General features: G+C 48.7%; 1 protein-coding gene across 1 annotated transcript; it reads right to left on the reverse strand.

Annotated features, from left to right (window-relative positions):
- Positions 1-2592: 2592 nt before the first annotated feature.
- On the reverse strand, positions 2593-9270 carry LOC149358971 (neprilysin-1-like). The gene is made up of 4 exons (XM_089571146.1): positions 8699-9270; positions 7924-8050; positions 6579-6659; positions 2593-5294 (listed from the first exon to the last, which is right to left on the reverse strand). The coding sequence occupies exons 1-4, from the start codon at positions 8719-8721 to the stop codon at positions 3213-3215; spliced, it is 2313 nt and encodes a 770-aa protein (XP_089427272.1). The 5' UTR covers positions 8722-9270; the 3' UTR covers positions 2593-3212.
- Positions 9271-22428: the final 13158 nt, after the last annotated feature.

The raw sequence follows: 22428 nt of genomic DNA on the forward strand, positions 1-22428 counted from the left end.
GGATTTTTTTTAAATTAATTTATTTATTTTGTGCTGTTGTTCGATTTAGAATATTACTGAATATATATATATATATATATATACAGGGTGTTTCACCTAAGACTTTCTGCAATTTTTAAAAATAAGCTATTCGAATTACATGCGCGCTTTTTCTGGCATAGCATTGTCAGTGGTGTAGTACATCATAATGCAGCTAAGACGTGCTAACTAGCAGGCTTGTTAACCAATATTTAATAGTTAACTTTTAAACTATTACCGTTGAGCTCCTTAATTATTCAGAGGCATGTAGCCCACCGTAAGTGATGTCCATATCCGTTTTTAGAATTTCGAGAACGCGATTATCTTCGGCGCTGTGGCCCAACAAATTTTGGCTATTTCGACGAGTTACGTGCACTGGAGGGGTTGCTTTGCCTGCAAGCTTCTCAAACAGCATGTATTTTGGCGCGATGTAGGCGAAATTTGTTGGGCCATAGCGCCGAGGATAATCGCGTTCTCGAAATTCTAAAAACGGATATGGACATCACTTACGGTGGGCTACATGCCTCTCAATAATTAAGGAGCCCAACGGTAATAGTTTAAAAGTTAACTATTAAATATTGGTTAACAAGCCTGCTAGTTAGCACTTCTTAGCTACATTATGATGTACTACACCACTGACAATGCTATGCCAGAAAAAGCGCGCATCTAATTAAAATAGCTTATTTTTAAAAATTGCAGAAAGTCTTAGGTGAAACACCCTGTATATATATATATATATATATATATATATATATATATATATATATATATATATATATATATATATATATATATATATATATATATATACCACATTGTATTGTCCCGTGATCACAGCTACCTCAGCAGGTGCAGCTGGAGAATTAATACAGCATTCTTCTCTTCGTCTTATTTTGCATTTCCTTATTTTTTTCACGGCGCAATCCTGCAGCCGTGCCACAAAATAACCCCTCCCCCCTGTACCCGACCGCCCAGCATCCATATCGAAGTTCAGCGAGACTAGGCTCAAAGAAGCGGTGGTTGGGAAAAAATGGAGCCGTAATTTTCATTTTAACTCGACAGTATTAAGGACCGCCGTCGTTGGCGTTGTTTCGCAAAAATCCTGATTGGTCGATAGGGTTATGATGTCACAGCTACACGGCCGCGAACCCAGCGTCTTGGTGACCGTCGCTGTCTGCACCGTTTGAAGCCTCCGAAGTCTGTTATTTATTGCCTCCCCACTCAGAGTACTAAATCAGCGGTTTAAACGCCGGCTAAATTCTCTTTCAGTTAGCGAGTTTCTCTCTTTGGCTCTCTCCCTTTCTCTCTCTATGGAAACTTCCGCTTGAGAATGTTCGCGCCATGCGCGTTCCCACCTCCACCCCGCACCCTGTAGCGACCAGCGTAATTGCTTAAAACTATTTCATTACTTTACGATTTACTAGAAAAGTAATTTAATTACTTCGAAGTAAATTTTTCAGGGGTTCTCTTCCGCTCTCGAAGGGTAGATTTCTTTTCTGCATTCAGCTTCATCGGCATATATTTTATATGGCAACCATCAATAAAAATTGGGGGGGACACTTAGGCTCCGTTTTAAGGGTATGACACGCAGCGTTAATGGTTATTTGCTAGTTTGCTTCTTAATTATCACTTTATAATTAAACGCACTCGCATACACCAGTAGGCATTCTAAACCACGTGATACACCCGAAGAGACAGTCTCCATTTTTTTTAAGTCTCAATGGCCTATGGGTAGTGTGACTTGCAACCCATGAGTCATAGTTTCTATTCGCAACTAATGACCCCAACTTTCTTTTCCGCGTAAACAGTTTACTTCACATCCTTTACATGTTATGACATTTCAGTCTTGCTACGACCAGGTAATTGCAACTTAACTCGTTTTAATCATTTCCATTTCACAGCTCAGCATGTGACGTCGCGACCCTCTAGATCAATCGCGATTTTTTCGACAAGCCAAGAGCCTCGGTGATTTCTAAAAGTTCAAAGCTGTCGCGTAAAAATTAGCTCGTCTGTATCCGCAGCCCCGCATTAATTCCGAAGCGCATGATGAGTTTGCGCGGTTAGGCTCATGTACGGTCTTTGTCAAAAGTAACCAGGCTGCATGGTTTGCTTCTAGCTTGTACAGTGGAGCCCTTGTGACTTTCCTAAAGACCAAAAGTTGTTGGAAGGTAAGAAGACCCCCAGTCCTTACCTTTAACGACCATTTCAGCTTCAGGGAAGCTGTAAGGGCTCCACTGTACGAGCTAGAAGCAAACCATGAAGCCTGGTTACTTTTGACAAAGACGATACATGCGGCTTAGAAAATATACTGACGACTAGACAGAACATTCACCGTAACCGTGGTTACTCTCTTGTTCTCCTCAATGTACACCCAAGCGTTCGCCTCTGCCAACACAAAAAAAAAACAGTACATGCCAGGAAAAAAACCCATGCACGTAACTATAATTCACAAGAGAACACACGAAACGAGAAAAATCCTTGCTTCATTCACACGCAAAGCAGGGATGCAGTTTCAATCTTTCTGCAACAAGCAAACTAAGTGACAGACTGCTTTCGATGTTCATGTGTAAAAAACATGTGGTACAACAATATAAGAAAATCAATTAATTGTTCGGCGTTATGTGCACAGGTCCAGCTACACGGGCATTTGTTCTCATCGAAGTCCGATTTCAAATCGCTTAGAATATGCGCGAAATGGGCACGGAGTCACGTAGCATTAATAAGGGTGCAGTAAGTAGTGCTGAAATGCCTTTACCACAGTCAAGGACATGAAGATTAAGCAATTAAGGGGCACAATTACGAGCTTTATTTGCTTCAAGCGCGCACAATCTCCTCAAAAGCTGCGCACCCCATCAGCATAACCTCTTATAAACAACACGTGACAAACAACACGGTTTCCTGAATTATTTGTTGGCGTAGATGTCCCTTTTGTGTGCATGCAGATAAAGAGCTGACACTCGTAGCGCGATTCAGAGCAAGACACAGGAAAGCAGTGTTTCGAAACAAGCGTAAATGAAGTGTCTTTGAATAGTGCAGTTTATAATTATCGATCAACAAGGGAATGTCCTCATCAGGTCCCTTAGTAAGCCTAAAGGCAGCACACACATACAACGCACTTGTGTAGTAACACGCGCGATCTCTAGACATGACTTCATTTACTCCAGTTATATGCGCAATGAATGCATGTGTATTCGTTACTGACGGGTCGGTAGGAAAAACGGACATTTTCGAGGGGGATTCATAGGTGAGTCAACCGGGCAAGCAAAAGCTTCCGCAAATGGTTCGAAATTTTTAACGGCATAGGTGCACTCGTCCTCGTGGCCATCGAAGGTTCCATTCCCAATGGCGCAAATCATGTGGCAGTAGGTGATGAAGAAAATCTGGTCGTGCGTGTAGTCGATGAGGTCTCCGAGCAACACGCTGCCAAGTTCCACAATGTCTCGAGAAGCGGCGCTCCTGTACGCTCCGAAAGCGACCTCTAACGCCGGCACGGACATAATGAGGTGATCGGAGGTATCAGCAGCCTCACTGCGATTAACGTCGCCTGGAAGCACAGAGCTACTGCATTCCAGCCAGCGTTTGTACGAGGCAGACAGAGACGGGCCCCACCACTGGTCACTCCTTGCAGCTTCATCAACTGCGACGCCGCGAGTGTCAAAGGCGCGAATCATATCCCGCGCGATGGTGGCTCCCAGTCCAGCGTAATTTATGGCGAAGGCAGTGCGCGTGTAGTACATGGGAGGTTCCAGAGTGAGCAGCGGTATTTCGAGGTAGTTTGTCGGGTAAACATAGATCGACTGACCGTAGCTGGAGACCATGCGCTTGCCATAAACGTCCGGATAGTTCTTGTCGAAGAGCAGGCGGCGGCGTAAGCGGGATAAGCTGATCAGGTTGGCGACGAAGATTGTGTTCGTCAGCCGTGGGAAGGACCTGTACAGCTTCTCCAGTTCTTGGTCGCTGAAAAACTCGGCAGCTGGTAAGACGTTTATCTTCATGGCAGCTATCTTTCGAATCGCTGCTTCGGCTCCGTCGTCGTCGTTGGCGAGAGCTAGACTGTCCAGCTTGGCGATGATGGTACGCTTGAGGCTCTTCAAGAAGTCTTCCACGTCAGGTGCGCGGTAACGTCGAGTTATGTGTTCTCTCACACTCAGCAGACCAAAGTAGGAGTCAACATACTCGAGGCAACCGTATTTCTTCATCTTCTCAGTGTTCTCGGGAAACATTAGCTTCGGCATTCCCAGCACGGCCCACAAATGGGACTGTATGAATATCCAGGATAGCCCGACATGCAGTTGTTCCGGCCCGTGTGCGGTAAGTAATCTTGCAACAGTCTCTAGTATCCTCACATCTTGCAGCACTAGAAACTGATCCGATGTCCAGTTGATGTCGCCCTTGAAATGTCTGTTCAGAATCTCAAGCCAGAATCCTTCTTTCGCGGAGGGCACGAATGCATCGAGAGAACCGAGGGGGAACCACTCCTGATTATGGTCACTTTGGATCATCTGAATCTTTGCCTCCACAATGCTCCTCTCCAGCCGCTGAAGCTGACTGTGGTCCCAATGTTCAGTGTCTACCCCGAGAGCCTCATTGGTGCGGTTCACGTAGTCGAGGTATTGTTCAGGACTCATAGGGTCCGTCTGATAGCGGTACCTCCAAGAGACTCCGAGTCTGCCGGTGGTCATTAGTAACGCGGGTGGAACGTCGCTAGTGTTAGGAAGCCCTCTTAAGTCGAATAAGAAGTTCATGTTCAAATTGATCGCGAGATTTATCATCACCTCAACGGGATGAACACTGGGCCTGCGCTCTTCGGGCCACAAAAGACCCACGTTTCTCTTCAGCAGCAAGAACTGCTCAAGATTGTGATTCCTCATACGGCTCGCGCCTGTGCAGCTGTGGAAGAACCTCGCCGGTCTTCCCATTCTTAAAATGTCCTCTTCCAATTCGGCGATGGCGATTTCGGCCGACCGCAAGGCCATTCGCTGCTCCAGTGAGTTCCAGAGCAGCGCTCCTTGATATCGACCGCACACGAAATCGCGGAAGCTATGACACGGGTCGACAGAAGGGTCCATGGTGGACGACAACTCAGCAGCGTGTTGAAGACAGTCTTCCGTATTGCAGTAAACGACTTTCTTTCGGTGCTGCTTGAAGAAATACATGACAGGAACGACGGTCACGCCGGCAGACAGGAGCAGGGCTACTGTTGCGACTACTCCAATTCTTCGCTGCCGCTTGGATCGGCGAGCCTTTTCCACGGTCAGTGCGACGTTCGTTCCGCTCTGTAGGGAAGAAAGGACGCCGTCACGAATGGTTTAGTTTGTGCACATTTAACGCAAAGATTTGCAGAAAGGACTAGAGCTAGAGTAACGGTAAGCAGCGTCGGCTGCCAAACACAGCTGTGAGCAAAGTAGAAGTTACCATAAAAAACAACTCCGATCAGGTTGTTTATGCGATGTAGCATAAGAGCCCTGTGTCCCCGCACCCACCGCCGGCGTCACACATTAGCCCCTACAGGGACGCGTGGTATACGGAAGAGCCAGCTGCGACCAGCCACCTGCCACATTTGGCAGGTGGCAGAGTGCGGTGAGGGAAATCCCCCTCTCGAGTTGTAGGAGAGAGGACGGTAGGGCCGGTAGGTGGCTAGCAGGGAAGAACTCAGGGGATGGCTACCATGGAAGGAGGAGGCTCCGACGCGGGCAGAGGTATGCTCTACTTCAGCGTGGGCGGCACGCACACGAGGCTGGTATGCTGTCGCATTGTCACAGCTAGTGGTAATCAGTTGTACTCCAAGCTTTTTCTCATTTTGTGTAGTTTCATGGCGCAAACTGCAGCCAAATTAAAGTAAATGCTTTAAAATATTCCGAGTCCTTCGTGAAGGGCTAACATCGTGAAGCGTTCTGATACAAGAACGGAAATTGGCGTTACTACTTTGTACGGGACATGAAAAATCTGCGATTTCTGACGGAAGATGTAAATAAAGTTGCTGCCTCCGGATACGCGTAATTAACAACAAAGCAACGCCTTCTCCACACAATCAGTAAAACGAAGAAAGGAAAATAATAGCGTCGTCTTGGGTTGTATTACTGCTGTTGTGCTTTGTGTTGTTTTTCTACGCCGCCTCCCCGCGAAATGCGAATTCTGTGTTTACCGAAAGGTACTCCCGGGCGTGTGGCATATAAATATACATATATAGCAGCCTGCCCACCGTGTCAAGTGACAGCTCAATCAACAGCGAGAGGCTGCTCGGGAGGAGCAACCTGGGTCGCAACCAAACCCGAGTCCCACCAATAGTAGCGCCTGCCATATTAGGGCAGTGATGCATTGCTTAACCGCTGCACCACTGCGCCAGGAGTGCTATATGTGAATGTAAAGGAGAGGGTGACCAAAATGAACAAACTCTTTATGGCTATCCGAACAACTTCCATCCTTGAACGCTGGATCTGAACACCGAAAGCAAAGTGAAAACCGAACTGCTAGCGCATTCGCATTTGGCCTAACAACGCAAATCGACCATCCGTTTTTTTTCTTCGGAGCCTTCCGCAAAATGCGAATTCTTTGTTTACCGAGAGGTACTCCCGGGCGAGTGGCTGCTGCGCGCTGGAACTGCTGAGAGAAGCGGGACATCCCTGCGTTCCACTCTGATCCTGCAATGTTTAAAAAAAAAAATACAAGAATAGCAAGATGGGTTCACACTTACCTCGTTCAGGGGGCTGAACAACACTTCGAAATCTTTCAGCAGCAGCTCATATATACCACACAATATCGAAAAATTGACATGAGGGAGAGGAGAGGCGCTTCAAATATTTTAGGTCACTTTAAATTATTCTGAGGACACGTGGGACGGTGCTAGTGAGGTATCAGGGTGTTTATGTACATATGGAGTCAGTCGTCATATACTGCCAGTACTCACAAGAGGTTTGAACGTGATAAGAAAAGTTTAAAATAGATTAAGGACAACGCAGCGAGCCTAAACAAGGTTTTAAACAAATATTTTCTAGCTGGAATGAAGACGAGCAAATGCACTTGGGCAGAAAATGAAGTGCGTAGAACAGATAACCGGATAAATTTTAGGATAGGTACTAATTAAGCGAAGCGAAGCTTTTCTAGGGTCAGCAGAGTGGGACAGTAAGACATTAGACACTGTAGGAATAAATGGACTCAACGGGCGCATGACTCACCGTGTTAGAGAGATGTCAGAGACCTTTGTACCGTGTTGCACTTTTAACTATCGCCCATGATGTCACGAATGATGCAATCCCGAATTTGTATACGGTTTAATTGTGGTGTGATTCACCAAGAAAGATATTTTCAGCTCTTTTTAGCTGATATTCAGCGCAGTCTCCCTAATCAACATAGTGAAGGCGGCTGGGAAAGGAAGCGAGATACTCCGTGCGCGACACGTACATGCGGTATAAAGCACTGCGTTTTGGGAGTTTTATTTTTTCCAGAACTCGGGGTGTCAAAATAGGGCGATATTTTTTTTTTTATCTCTAATTCAGGAACAAATAGAGCTATTCAGGAAAAAAACCTCCACAGCTAAGAGTTTTTCGGGTTATTTCTTACTCTTGTTTTCGCCTCTCGCTTCTAAAACTTACTTTTCGAACGTATCCTCAATTAAGCAGCGTCATGATTAGCAAGCGTTAAAAAGCGAATTAAAACCATCACTTAACTGAAAACATCCCTCTGGAATATGCACAAGATATCCTCTAATTTTCGCACGGTAATTTCCGTCCTATGTTTTCCATTTTTTTGCAGCGGAGAATTCCGTTCTCTTGAAGGCGAATTTTCATGGAGAAATCGGGTCAAACCTGGTTTTTAAGAAATCGTTTCGGGTTGCAACTATCGGGTAAAATCGGGTGTTACTCGAAATTGAAGGGCCCTGGCTAGATATACACCCGTGGGACTTACACTCATCGAAGGGCTACTCTGGCCCCCTGACGTCACCCGTGACCAACCAGCTTGTGCATCAGTGCTCGGTACATCCGGGAAGTTGCCCGAAGCCTCCCCAGTCGTCCTCTCCATGGGCAACGCTTGGCTACAAAAAAAGCACCGTACACGTATACACCATCATGGGATGGCTGTGTCTAGTGATCCGAGCAGGAAAAAAACCCAAGGCCCACGAAAGCGCACGTACAGCTCACGCGTTATGAGGTGAGCTTCCGTACTATCAGAGAAATAGGAAATACTGCTTGTTTGGCCGGTGGAGTAGGCGAGAATGATGTGCATATGTCGCTCCCCTGTTCTCGCTAGTGATCCGAGCAGGAAAAAAACACAAGGCCCACAAAAGCGCACGTACAGCTCACGCGTTAGGAGGTGAGCTTCCGTACTATCAGAGAAATAGGAAATACTGCTTGTTTGGCCGGTGGAGTAGGCGAGAATGATGTGCATATGTCGCTTCCCTGTTCTGAAATATATAGGTCGAAATGCAGTAAATATTACAGAGTGGTGGAAGCCGCTACCCAATGGTCACTGAAACTCCCTTAGACGTCCTGTGAACGTCCATGGGACGTCCAAGCGAGTTTCAGCGTCCATTGGGTAGACACAGTGATGAGGTTGCGGTACATCCTTCGGCATAAACATGCATTGCCACCTAATCAAGATAGCTCGCACAAGTCCCCCAAATCTCAGCACACATTTTAAGCCAATGATCCTCGCAGGTTGAGGCTGCTGCAGCAATTCTTACTTGGCGTTCGTTGGTTTGAGCATTCCGTCTCCCAGGTAAGAACCGCGAGGAAGGCAGCGCAAGTTCTTTTTCTTCTTTGACTCACGGCAGTGAAGTATAGATGAGTACCTCTAGCGGCAACAACAAGGCGTGGCGAAATTACTTTTGAAATGTAACTAAATTACATTATCAGTTGTTTGCCTAGAAATCCTGCAAATGTTATTACATTACATTAGAAATTAATGCTCACATAAAGTAATCATAGTACACTATAAACACTTCCCAAAAGCAATAGCCAAGCAGTCTAACAAAATTGGTTTTGAGGCAAAGAAATGGCTCAATAACTGTCTCACATGTCTCGGTGGACACCCGAACCACGCAGTAAGGGAGAGATGAAGGAGAGATTGAGATAAGAAAGGAAGAAAGAGGTGCCGTAGTGGAGGGCTCCGGAATAATTTCGACCTAGGGATATTTGACGTGCACTTACACATCGCACAGCACACGGGCGCCTTTTGCGTTTCGCCTCCATCGAAAAACGGCCGCCACGGTCGAGTTCGAACCCAGGTGCTCCGGCTCATTAGCCGAGCGCTAACCACTGACAGGAAGCTATGCCACTGAGCTACCGCCATGGCGGGTCAAAGGCTGGTTCACATCGACTGAGTGAATTAAGCGATTCAACGGCACGAGGAGGCGAAAATTTTCCAACTGTTCGCTAGCGAAAATGCAACGATTTCTGCCGCCGTGGTAAAATTGGTAGATTGGTTTTTGAGGTAAGGAGTATCTGTCTCACATATCCGGTAGACACCTGAACCGCGCCGTTAAGGGATGGAGGAAGGTGGGAGTAAAACCCTTTTCGAGCTGTTGCAGCGGCTGCGAAGAAGTTCCAACAAGTTTGAAACTTTGCGCCCCTCGTGCCACTCAGTCACTTGCATGTGAATTAGCCTTAAAGGGGTGGAGACACCAAATTTTGAAGCCATAAAAAGCCTGCTATGGGATTCCTATGTATGCAAGGGCACTCACAGCCAGGTGTTGGACGCAACAAACGTTTAAAAAATATTTTAATTCGGTTCCAAAGATTACCTAAATGCTCACTCTCACGATCTAGACCCATCGCTAGCGCCATCAACGCTGACGTCACAAGGTGGGAAGAAAAATTCAGGGGGCACTTTGGCTGTCTAAAGTGCGTAGATTAAAATGATTGGTGAGATCATGATATGTGATCATGGAGTCCTTCGTGAAATTCAGGGAGAATTTTCCCCCCTCCAGACAAAAGACTTACTAAAGAACAAGAGGTTACGTGGCGTCGTCTACAGACGAGATCGATACGCACCCCATCACTCCTCGCGCACATTTATCCAGATCTTTACAACCCAAACTGCAAACACTGTGGCCAACGTGCTACCTACGATCACATCCTGTGGGACTGCAAAATAGAGCCACCTCCGGGTGATCTAGTTACAGCTCCTTCTCTCGAGCGGTGGGAGACCGTGCTGGCTAGCTCTGACCCCAGAACGCAAGTTTTGGCGGTGGAGTGGGCTGACAAAGTCGTCGAGGGCTATGTACTCTCGACCACTTAACGCGACCTCTTGCCAAGCTCTTCCCGGCGAATAAAATGTTTTACAATCAATCTAAAGTGCGTAGAGGCGAAAGCGTTTTCCGCACCACTTTGACTGCTTGTGTGGCGCTAGTGGGGTCAAATATAATTGAGTACTAATTACTGTGATGACAAATCACTAATTAATGGTTAATTATTGATTAATGCCTGAATACTAATTAAGTGCTAATTAATGACGCTTAAGCTTCGCCTTTAGGTGTGGAACGCGACAGCATGTTGTAGCGCTGGCAGGGAGTCCACGGAACGCCACCACCTGTTCGGCGCGATGCCTTGCCCTTTGAACGCAACGCTTTTTGAGGAAAGGAAATGGCGCAGAAATTGTGTCATCTCGGTGGACACCTGAACAGCACCGTAGAGGAAGGGAGGAAGTGGGAGTGAAAGAAGACAAAGAGGGCCCGTAATGAAGGAAATGAAAATTGTATTTGAGGAAAGAACTGTCTCACATATCTCGGTGGACACCCGTCAAAATTCAAGGGGGCACTTTTTTTACCTTAAGTGTGGTCACTGATGTGTGGTTAAGATGTTAAGCTTCGCCTCTAGGAGTGGAACGCGACAGCGTCTTGCAACGCTGCCAGGGAGTCCATAGAACGCCATCGCGCATTCGGTTCTACGCCTCGCTCGTCGGTAAATTGGTTTTTGAGGAAAGGAAATGTATCTCCCTCATACCTCGGTGGACACCTAAACCTCGCCGGAAGGGAAGGGAGAAGGATGAGAGTGAGCGAAGACACCGTATTCACTAGACGCGCCTTAGATCATGCCAAACCATCGAAATGGCATGGCGGAGTGGATAGCATGCTCGTCTCGCACGCCGAAGACCGGGGTTCAATTCCCGAGCTCGACCAATTTTCTACTCGTTTTTATTTGTTTATCTGGTCTGACTAGAAAGGTTAATTAGGCTAATTGCTTAAGTAAGCAATTAAGTAAGCTCAGTCCCACTTACTTGGAGCATCACTATACGATCCCTTCAATTGGTTGCATGGTTACTAGGCAAAGTACAATTGGCCCCGTTTGAAATTCGCGCACTCTGACGTCACGGCCGTTTCGACCAATTGAAAAGCGTGACATTTTCTGTCGACAACTGCTGCTTACAACGATGAGGCATTAAAGGCTTTCGCCTTAAAAATTAGTTTAGTGACGTCATACCGAAATACAGTGACGTACGATGAGCGGGACACAGCCGCGAGAGCGCAGTCGACGCACCAGCGAGCCGCGTTTGCAGCTAACCGCCCCTCGCTCGGTTTGCGGCGCACCGTTGCGAACAGCGTCGCAACGTCCGATTGCAGCTCGCCGCCTGCGTCCGGCCTGCTCGATGTAAACGGCGGGCCGCTCGCGGCAAACGCAACGACGGGAAGCGGCAGCCAATGCGAGCGCGGAGAGCGGCAGCGTCATGATGACATAGGGCGCACTCCTTGGAGCCGAGCGGCCTGCGCCAGCCTTCGTGCCGACCGCCGGCATCTGAAGAACGCGATAGTATTGTTTGTTCACGTTCATAGCAAACCCTGGGATATATGAATATCAAAAATGCATCGTTTCTGACGATCGTTGGCAAATACCGAGTTCCTGGTAGAAGTGATGACTGCGATGCAAGCAAATTTCATCTATATACCGCCTGTTCCGTATTTATCTGTCCGTGTTAGAAAAAATTCTCCTGCGCAAACTACTGGACTGTACGGGCTGAAACGCCGATTACAAGGTACCTTATGATAGCCTTCGTCTTTCAATATGCAATTTAACATCTAAACTTCCCTACATTTTCAGGAATCGGCGAAAAACTGCATTCGGCTGCGGCACAACTTTTCGTCCAGGCGAGCAAAGAAGCCAATCTGACAGACTGCGCCATCTGGCGAGCGGTGTTAATTTCAAGGAGCAGACGACACGCACATCCCAAGCATGATCCCAAGAAACCGCGCGAGGTGCGCATTCCAGCCCCAAGCCGTGACATCGGTTGCCTCACCGCTCGCCAGATGGCGCAACCTGTCAAAGTGGCTTCTTTGCTCGCTTGGACGAAAAGTTCTGCCGCAGCTGTATGCAGTTTTTCGCCGAATCCCGAAAATGCAGGCAATTTTATATGTTAAATTACTTATCGAAAGACGAAGACCATCATAAGGTACCTTGTAGTCGGTGTTTTGAGCCCATATAGTTCAGTAGATTGCGCAGCGGAATTTTTCGTAACAGGGACAGATAAATACGGAACACGCGGTATAGCCGGTTTTGTGCTGCTGCTACCGGGTGCGGTTCGCCTGCCGTCTGCTAGTTGCGTTGCTGAAGACATCGTGGAAATCGAACATATCTTTTATTATGGGACGAGTTATTATGGGAGTAAAGGGGTGCCGGGCGGAGCACGTTTCTGAGCGCTGGCCAGTCCCGAAGCGCCCTCAGCTGCGGAGTCAATGCGAAACCATCTAGGCCTAGCGACGACTAGGGCAGTCTGGGACCAGCGCGCAGGTCGTCGCCCGGCGTTGCCGCAGGCAGTGTCGTTGCCGAAAGATCCACTTTTAGCACAGTCATGCTGTCGTGTCTCGAATCTAGGAAGCATCCTTTCTGGTATGGATTTTCTTGTGCGGACGTGAAGTACGCCGAGCATGCCGGCCGGTCGGCCAGCCTGGATACCGTCTGCCGACGTCATAAAAGCGAGCTAAAGAGTGTTCTTGACGTAAATAATAAACCATGGGACAAGAAATGTGAAAAAATTGTCATTTGTGAGGATCGCTGACTAATACTGAGCTGCTGGTAGAGGTAACAACTGTGATATGAGCAAATTTCTTGCCACAAACGCCGATCGCAGCTGCCGCTGGCCCGACGTTCGGGTCCGGCTCGTCTGGCGCCCGCTAGCTCCGCTGCCGAAGGCGTCGAGGAGATTGACCGTACTATTATTTTATTGTGAGATGATGCTGCTGAGACTAAAGCTATTTGTGAAAAGTAGGCCTTTTATTATAGCGCAGGCGACTTCCAAAGCGCCGGCCGCTTGCGAAACAGGCTATAGGCCTAGCGACGACCACGGCAGCCAGGCAGCAGCAGAGCTCGTCGCCCGGAGCGCCCGCGAGCGGTGCCGTTGCCGAAAGCTCCGAACATAAGCAGGCATGCTTTGTCGCTGCTCGAGTATAGCTGGCAGTTCTGATAACAAGGTGATCTTGTCTTTTCTTGTGATATTTGTACACCATCCCAAGCAGCGCTCAGGTACTGCTGCACGGCGGCGAAGTGTTTCGCATCCTCACGCGAACCCGCGAAGGCGATATTAGCGTGTGATCAAAAAAAGGTCGATGTCCTCACTCATTGGAATCAGATCCGTCAGAATCCGAGCTGCTAGCCATCCGTTGTTTTTTTATGCGCTGGTCAGCACGTGTGTGAGAAAGCAGACGATGCAGCAGTAGGTGCGTCACAACTTTTGTGGGCCCACGTGACCAGGCGAAGTAGTAGATCTTCCCCCTCTGTGACGTCACTACCAAAGTATTCCAGTACACTGTAACGTCACTGTACAACTCAGCGTTCCGAAACCGAAAATCGTTCACCTAAAAATGCGATAATAAATTATTCACTGTGAATATATGAATATTTGAGTGTGTATCATGCTTCCTGGAGCCATAAGAAGCGTTTGAAACTAAGAACGCGCGAACCACAAATTTGGATATTTTGCAATTTGGAAATTTCGCGCAAACGGAGCGAAGTTGCTCCGTTTGCGCCGCCGTTGGTTCGCAACCCGCTCCGAACAATATTATTGCGTAGTAGTTTCGTCCTGCTGCAGTATAGTCCTCATTCGGCGAAAATGCCGCCGCCTGTGCGTCCGAAGATTCCACCGAGACCATCTGCCCAACTCCACCCTCCACCTATTCAACTTTCTATAGAAAACCCACCAACCTACCCCCACCCACATCCACCGCCCAGAAAACAACGCGGCAGCGAAACGAATAAGTGACGTCGGAGCCAAATTCAAAGACGCAATGGAAAAATGCAAAACCTGTTACGTCCTTTATTGCTGGTGGCAGGGTACAGACTGGCGGGAAAGCCGCCAACACGTGACACATGGTAGCTCAGGGTTGCTTGGCCCTAAAGATTGTCCCGCTATAACACTCCTCCCCCCTACGTCACGAAGTCCTTCAGATACGCAGGGCGGCTGCGTTGGCGCTGTGGTCGCTGGACTTGAAGGGAAGCACTCGCTTCACGGTCCTCACCACAGGAAGCAGATTCGGTACTGGGCGCTGCAGCCTCCTCCAGTCTTTCTCCTTGGTCCCGTCTTCCAGGGTCCTCTAGGCTTGAAGGAATGCCAAGCCCGGAACACCCTGCCGGGGAAGCAACCAGCGGTTCCTCCTCTTCACACATCCCAGAAGCGAAACTGTCCAATGCGTAGCTGGCAGAACGACTTCTGAGTTGGTCAACATGACGTCTCCATCGACGACCGTCCTTGGTGACGACCAAGTACGACACTGGTCCTGTGACAGCATCCACAATGCCCGGCAACCACTTGGGCCCATAGAGATAGTTGCGCACAAACACTCGATCCCCCACATCAAACAGTCGCACTGCCTGGCTACGGCGCTGCATCACCTGCTCTTGTTTCTGCTGCACACTGGATTGCAGGTCAGGATGCAGACGCTCTAACACAGTTGAAAGTTTCCTGCCCATTAGCAATTCGGCCGGGCTCTTGCCTGTTGTAGCATGAGGCAGGATATGCTGGGTCATTAAAAACCTAGCCAGACGTGTGTCGATATCGCCTCCAACCATTCGCTTGAGTACTCCCTTGGTTTCGCGCACCATGCGTTCTGCTTGACCATTCGAAGAAGGGTGATATGGGGCAACGGTCACATGTCGGATTTGATTCCGGCACATGAAGTCTCTGAACTCCTCCGAACAAAAGGCAGTGCCATTATCAGAAACAACAGTTTCTGGAATGCCATGGGTAGCAAAAAGGAAACGAAGCTTCGCACAAACTGTAGCTGTCGACATGGAATTCATCCGGCACACTTCCAACCACTTTGAGTGAGAGTCCACCACAATGAGGAAAACTTTGCCTTGGAAGGGCCCAGCAAAATCGATGTGTAGTCTTGTCCAAGGACGCTTGGTGAATTCCCAAGGGTGAATCTTTGCAGCTGCTGGCGCAGACCTGGATTCCTGACAACGTGCACAGTCTCTCACCTTCTGCTCAACATCTCTGTCGATTCCTGGCCACCACACGGCTCCTCTGGCAAGCCCCTTCATCTTGACAATTCCTGGATGAGCTGTGTGAAGAATGTCCATGACATACGGTCGAGCTGGCTCTGGAATGACCACACGACTGCCCCACAGCAAACAACCTTGGTACACCGACAGTTCATGCTTGCGGCTCACAAACGCTGCAAACTCTTCTGGCAGCTTACCCTCTGGCCACCCATGCTGCACCCAATTGCAGACTCTAGCCAACAGCTTATCCCTTGACGTGAATCTTGCCACCTTCCTAGAGTTCCATGCTACTTCCGGCGCCATTTCCAGCATCCCTACTTCCCAAAGACGCTGCTCCTCTTCCTCTGCCCTACTGGCTCTCAGTGGTAAACGACTGAATGCATCAGCATTGGAAAGCTTCTCCGCTGGTCGATACTCAATTTCATAGTCATAAGCCGATAACATGAGGGTCCAACGCAGCATCCGTGGTGATAGCACCTGGGGAATGGGCTTGGCATGGTGCAACAGTCCTAAGAGGGGTTTGTGGTCTGTCACAATTTTGAAATGTCTCCCATATAGAAACTGATGATACTTCTTTATGCCAAAGCCGATGGCGAGCGCTTCTCGGTCTGTCTGGGCATAATTCCGTTCTGCCGCACTCATAGTTCTCGACGCATATGCAACCGGTCTCTCGCTGCCATCTTCGCACACATGACTCAACACAGCACCCAGTCCGTACGGGGATGCGTCACAGGCCAGCACTAGGGGTTTGTTGACATCATAGTGCACCAGAACATGTGATGACTGTAGCAGATCTTTCGCCTGGCGAAATGCTTCCGCCTCAGCTTCCATCCAACGCCACTCGCGACCCTTGTCCAACAGCCGGTACAGTGGCTCCAAGGCATGAGCTGCTCCTTTAAGAAACTTGTTGTAAAAGTTCAGAGCTCCTAAAAAGGCTTGAAGTTCCTTTTTGCATGTCGGCTCTGGGGCCTTGTGAATAGCACGCACCTTGTCTTCTGTCGGCTGCACACCTGCAGAGTTCACACGGAATCCCAAGTAACACACTTCCTCAACACCAAATTGACATTTGTCAAACTTTAGTCGCAGACCGTCTTCATGAATTCTTTTGAGCACTTCTTGTAAACGAGCATTGTGCTGCACCTCATCCTTTCCACCGATCAAGATGTCATCCAAGAACACAAGAACACCATCAATTCCATGCAACAGTTCTTCCATGTACCTCTGAAAGATAGCCACTGCCACTGCCACGCCAAATTGAAGACGGGTTACGCGGAACAGTCCCCGATGTGTTGTAACCGTCAACAAGTCAGCTGTTTCTTCATCAACAGTCTTCTGTTGATACGCCTGTCCGAGGTCTAGCCTTGAAAACTTCGAGCAACCTGCCAGCCTGGCAAACAGCTGCTCCGGTGTCGGCAGGGGATACGTCTCCCACTGCACTACACGATTGACTGTGCTCTTGTAGTCCCCACAGATCCTTATCGATCCATCTTTTTTGACAACTGGAACGACAGGTGTTGCCCACTTCGAGTGCCGCACAGGCTGGAAAATGCCTTGGCTCACCAACTTGTCCAGTGCTTCGTCCACCTTCGGTCTCAATGCAAACGGTACTTGCCGTGGCTTCAGAAATCGCGGCGGAGCTGCCGGGTTCACCTCTATGCGTACAGGAGGCCCTTTACTTGTCCCAAGTCCAGGCTCAAAGACTGAAGAATACTTCTTGAGCAAGGCTGTTGTTCCCCTACTGCCAGTTCGACTCGGCTCGTACACACTGTGAACACCACTCAGACTTATTCCCAAAGACTTGAACCAGTCCCGACCGAGAAGTCCGATACTAGCACCCTTAACCACCACCAATCGCAGGCGATGTTCCTGCCCCTTGAATTCCACCTTCACGGTCAGTTCACCCAACACTCGTAGTTCCTTGTTATTGTAAGCTCGGAGATGAAGAGTACTTGGGCGCAACGCCCTTTTCGATATTCGCAGCTTCTGCATAGTCCGGTCGTTGATGACTGAACACACTGCACCAGAGTCCACCTCCATCTCTAGGGGACTTCCGTTGACGCGCACTTCCACTCTCACGGCTGGCTCTTCACCAGACAGCACGAACACGTCGTAAACGTCCGACGCAGCATTCTTGTGACGGCCTCCACTGGCCCGTTTTTTGCTCTGAGAGTTGGGTTCAGCCGAAGCGCGAGCTGCCGCCTTCCTCCTGCATGCTCTCACTATGTGCCCTCGTTGCTTGCAGAAGTGGCACTGCATATTCATGAATGGGCAACTGCTTGGCGAATGCGCACCCTTGCAGCGGAAACATACGCTTGTGCTTCCAGGCGAACCAGCCTGCTTATGGGTACCCTCCTTGGCTGTCACTGGCGCAGAGACCTTCGCAACACACGGGTCGAAACGCTGCCCGCTCACGCTGCCAACTTCACACGATGCGGCACTGCCGCGAATTTGCTCGGTCTGTCGCTGCGCAGATTCCATTGCAATGGCTTTCTCCCGAGCTGTAGCAAACGTAAGCTCCGGCTCCGCCAGCAACCGACGCTGAAGGGTCTCGCTTCGCACCCCGCACACTAGCCGGTCGCGCAACATGTCATCGAGCGACGCACCGAAATCGCAGTGTTCCGAGAGACGTCGCAATTCTGCGATGTAGTCGGCAATTGACTCACCGGGCTGCTGTTGACGTGTGCCAAACTTGAAACGCTGTACTGTCACCGACGGTCGCGGCGAGAAGTGGTTTGAGAGACGCCTGACGATCTCATCGTAGGCCACGGCCGACGGCGCATCCGGAGAACAAAGGGAGCGAACGATGGCATACGTTGCTGGGCCGCAAACGCTGCAGAGCGTTGCTCGCTTCTTCTCGTTACCGTCGATGTCGTTTGCTTGAAAGAAAAATTCGAGGCGCTCCAAATACAAGGGCCAAGACGTCGCCTCTGTTGGAACGAATTCCCCAATCGTGCCCAGCGCAGTTGCCATTTTTACCTCGTCGCCAATTATATGTTACGTCCTTTATTGCTGGTGGCAGGGTACAGACTGGCGGGAAAGCCGCCAACACGTGACACATGGTAGCTCAGGGTTGCTTGGCCCTAAAGATTGTCCCGCTATAACAAAACCATAATAAATACTAAAGCATATCTGTCGCATCACATCGTATGAAAGCCCGTTTTTTGGGTTTTTTTTTTCTGTTTGGTACCATTCTCACAGATATGTTCGCAAGTTCTCCAATGGATTTGGCTTCATGTTCGTCATGTTCGCCGCGGTTTCCGGACTACGTGTTTACCGAGAATGAGAAATAAAGCATACGATGTTTTTATAGAACAGCGCTCGCTCGGTGCCCAACGACCGCTCGAGCTATTCTGCAGCGGTGCGCCTTGCTGCAGCATGCAGGTGCGATTATAAAGCCATTCGGCAACAGACCCAGCTGCTGCACAAGCGTTATGACGTCCTCTAGACCGGGACAGAAAAAAGGACAGTTTGTCAAGACTCTGCACTTGGTGCGTCGAGACCCAGCAGAGCGTGTCACCGAGGACGCTGCAAAGACAATGTGGCGCGAGTACCCCGTGGTGCGGCCCGTCCAAACTGAGGCAAGGCGGATTCATCGTCAAGGCCCCAAAGTTGTGCACTCTCTGTACTGCCTTAACACAGGCGTCAGTTTTCTACAGCGGAGCTGTCTTATGGAGCCTTTCCGTGTGGTTCCCGCGTATCCTGCGACGATCGAACCAGAGATGATGATGATGATTAGGAGACCCCTACTCCCCGCCCCTGGCACGAAGGCCTCGGGGACAGGACCTCCGCGACTAAGGACTACCGAAGGTACCTTGGTTCTCGCGGCTACAGGCGCCAGCCCAGCTGATATGACGTCATCGCCAAACGACGAAGAGCAGTAAGCGTGGAGCCAAGGTCGGCCGCAGATAGCGCGACGTGCATTATAACGTTGTCACGGCACGCAACTGTATTTTTGCTAGTATGTATATACGGCTGATTTCTGGCAGAACGAAGACCGTGCTCCGTCGCGCGACGCCGCTCTTCATCGTATTCTTAAGCGTATTAAACAGCTCCAATTGATTAAGCTTTCGAGTTAGTCGGCTTCCGTGCTGATTAATGCGCTAAGCCGCTAACCAATTTTTTTTATCTTCACTGGTTGAAAAAAATTGGTCACTGGCTCAAATGCCCTGTAGAGTATTACATGGTGAGTGGGCCGTTACAAAAAGTCGATGATTTCTTCAGTGAAGGCCTTCAGCTGCACTGGATTAGTTTGGCGAACTGTGTCGGTAGGAAGGCGATTCCAGTCCTCGGCTGTCTAGGCAAAGAATGCCTTAAGATATGCCGTGGTATGTGAAGATGGTGTGTAGACTGCTTTAAATGCGCTGAGTTGGTACAATAACACCCAACAGACAATGCCGCATAACACTCAATAAATTGCCCTGCAGTGCAATTTAAAGCAAAATTCAGATGCCTGTACTCTGAGTGAATGGCAATTAACTGCCTACCACGATGTGACGCCAGCATGATGTCTGAAATAAGCACCAATTTAGCTTGTCTGCTCGTGGATTTTGAATTCTTGTAGAGTCTCCTTACATTACTCTAACAAGCTTTAAAGTTGAAGGAATTTCGAATGCAATGTATGGAATTGAAGATTTTATTTACACGAGCGATGAGCCGGGCTCGAGCAGCAGCTACAGCGATAGTGATGAAGCTTAAAACTATCCATCTGCTATTAAAGCTATCCATCTGCAACTAGGTGCCAGATGTAGCATCAGTGTATGGTATAGCAGTTTCTGTGGAATAAAGCTGGAAAATCGGGACTATAAAATGTCAGTTTTGAGTAAGGGCCACATCCCACCAAAATCGTGAAAGAGAAGCGCAGCTCTTGTCAAGTGTATAGGTATGCTTAGGGGTTGCAGTTTTTGGTTTAAACCGATAAAAGTATGCCGAATTAAATTTTCGAGATTCGGCTTTAACCGAATATGGTCAGAATTGTACACATGCAGATCATAGCTATAGAAGGAGTTAAGCTCAGTCAAAGGAGAAATAACAAGGTATGTGTTGTGCATGGGGCTGCGTAGCCCCCGAGAGGAGATAGAGGGAGCGCCGTGTGGGCATACAGATCATGTGTGATGGCCGCTACGTGCCATAAAGCTGTTCAAACTAGAGTCAGCGTCAGCAAGCTGGCACCAGATAGACGGCAGGGCAGAGAAGCTGGCTGCGGGAAAGCGCACTGCCCTCAAAAGGGACATCTGATCCTCCCGCAGCCATCCCCAACAGGAAATGCCTGTTAGCGATGTAAGGGAAGTCTGTGTAATGGCCGCGGTTTTCAAAGAACTTGACGGGCGCCGACTCCTGTCTGCAGGAGCGGCAGCGAAGAAAGAACTGCTGCGCCTGGAGGACTCAGAGGGGGTGAGAAGGCACAACATGCAGGCTCCCTAATGAGAAGGTTTTGAAGAGACTAGTGGAGGCAGGGAGACAACCAGAGAAAATTAATGGACACGCGTGATGTGTTGACAGGCGATGCCCTGATTGAAAAGCTGTGCTGCAATTGAGCATGTATGTAAAGTTCTGTGTTCGGCAATTTTAGTTGTGGTCCGCCTGAATCGGGCAACGAGAAGAGAAGAATCTGCCATTTAAATGTGTAGAAGCCAGGGACGTGGTGAGATGGTGTTACCGTTGTATTAAACAGCGCAGTTGCGTGTTTTTAGGCACTTCTCCGCTACGGTGCGTGCCTCTGCAGACCGGGATCGAGGCTCCGCTCATTGCGAAACATCGTCCGCGTGCCAGCCTGGTATTGTTCACTGTCATCACTTGCTAAGGGCACTTACTTGGTTAAGTACGTTTCTCCAGACCATGTATAATTTCCATGCATAAGTGTCACGAAAAAACTGACAGACGGTTATGATAGTGGTAATGCAAAATTTGAGTGTGCAGCTCTTCGCATACTTTCACGCCATGGCTGGCAGGTGGCGTGGCAGGTGGTAGCCACCCGCTGGAATCTTCCCATGGAAGCCATCTTCCAGATGTCCATTCGTCTATTGCTGTGGCAGGTGGCGGTTTGCTCCGCTACTACCTGCCACCTGTGACAGGGTGACCTGCAACCTATCAGGCGGCATGTTACGCGGGTGACTACAATGCAGAACGCAAGAATAGGCACCTAGAGCTGCGCTCCAAAGGTGTTGTTTTTCGGCTACCAAAATGGTTTAGTGGCAGTTCCATCGCTGCTGTCAGCATGCAAAGCATGTGATGCTCCACCCTCCACTCAACAAAAGCAACCGCCCAATGATTACATGACAACCAAGTGTTTAAAAATAAACTTCAATTTGCTTTTGCATTTGAGTTTCATCGTTTAGCTTCCGTTATTTTTTTATATGGTGATATCCTTTGCTTTGACAAGCACAGCTGTAATTACATTCACATGTCCGTTAATTGCCGGCAAGTCTACTGCAGGTGCCGACAAAATGGCCAAAATATACTCTCAATGATTTTTGACCGCATAGGAATGCGATTTTATGTTATAAAAAAAAAAGCTAATTCATCAGTACAAAATACTTGGCGAAAAAAAAACGAAAACCACGTTCAGAAATAAATGCGGAGAAAAGTCAGCCAAATTTTCAGAAAACAAGAACCAAAAAGTCAAACCTTTAGGTATGCTCCTAGCACTGATCTCCTGTCTACCCCTATATGCCTTGCAATTTTGTTGGGTGTGGCACTTTTACAGGCATTCTGTTTTGTTGAGTGTGGTCTTTGTTAATTGTCTGTATTGTTCCATCCCATTGTTTGGTGCAACCATGTATTCTGTATCATTTCCAATGTTAAAATAATTTGCTTCGCACTGTGAACTTGCGGGTGTTGTGGTGCAAGTACAGCTAGTGTTGTGAACAGAATGCAGACTAGACAGTGCATGAAGACAAAGTGCAGGATGTGGAATACTGCCACGACAAGAGTGTCCTTGCAAGGTGCTTGTGTACTCAGCTGATGCCTCTCAATTTTCGCCTAG

Source organism: Amblyomma mixtum, chromosome 2 (genome assembly GCF_055824585.1).
Source record: "Amblyomma mixtum isolate Tamu chromosome 2, ASM5582458v1, whole genome shotgun sequence".
Classification (NCBI taxonomy): Eukaryota; Metazoa; Arthropoda; class Arachnida; order Ixodida; family Ixodidae; genus Amblyomma; species Amblyomma mixtum.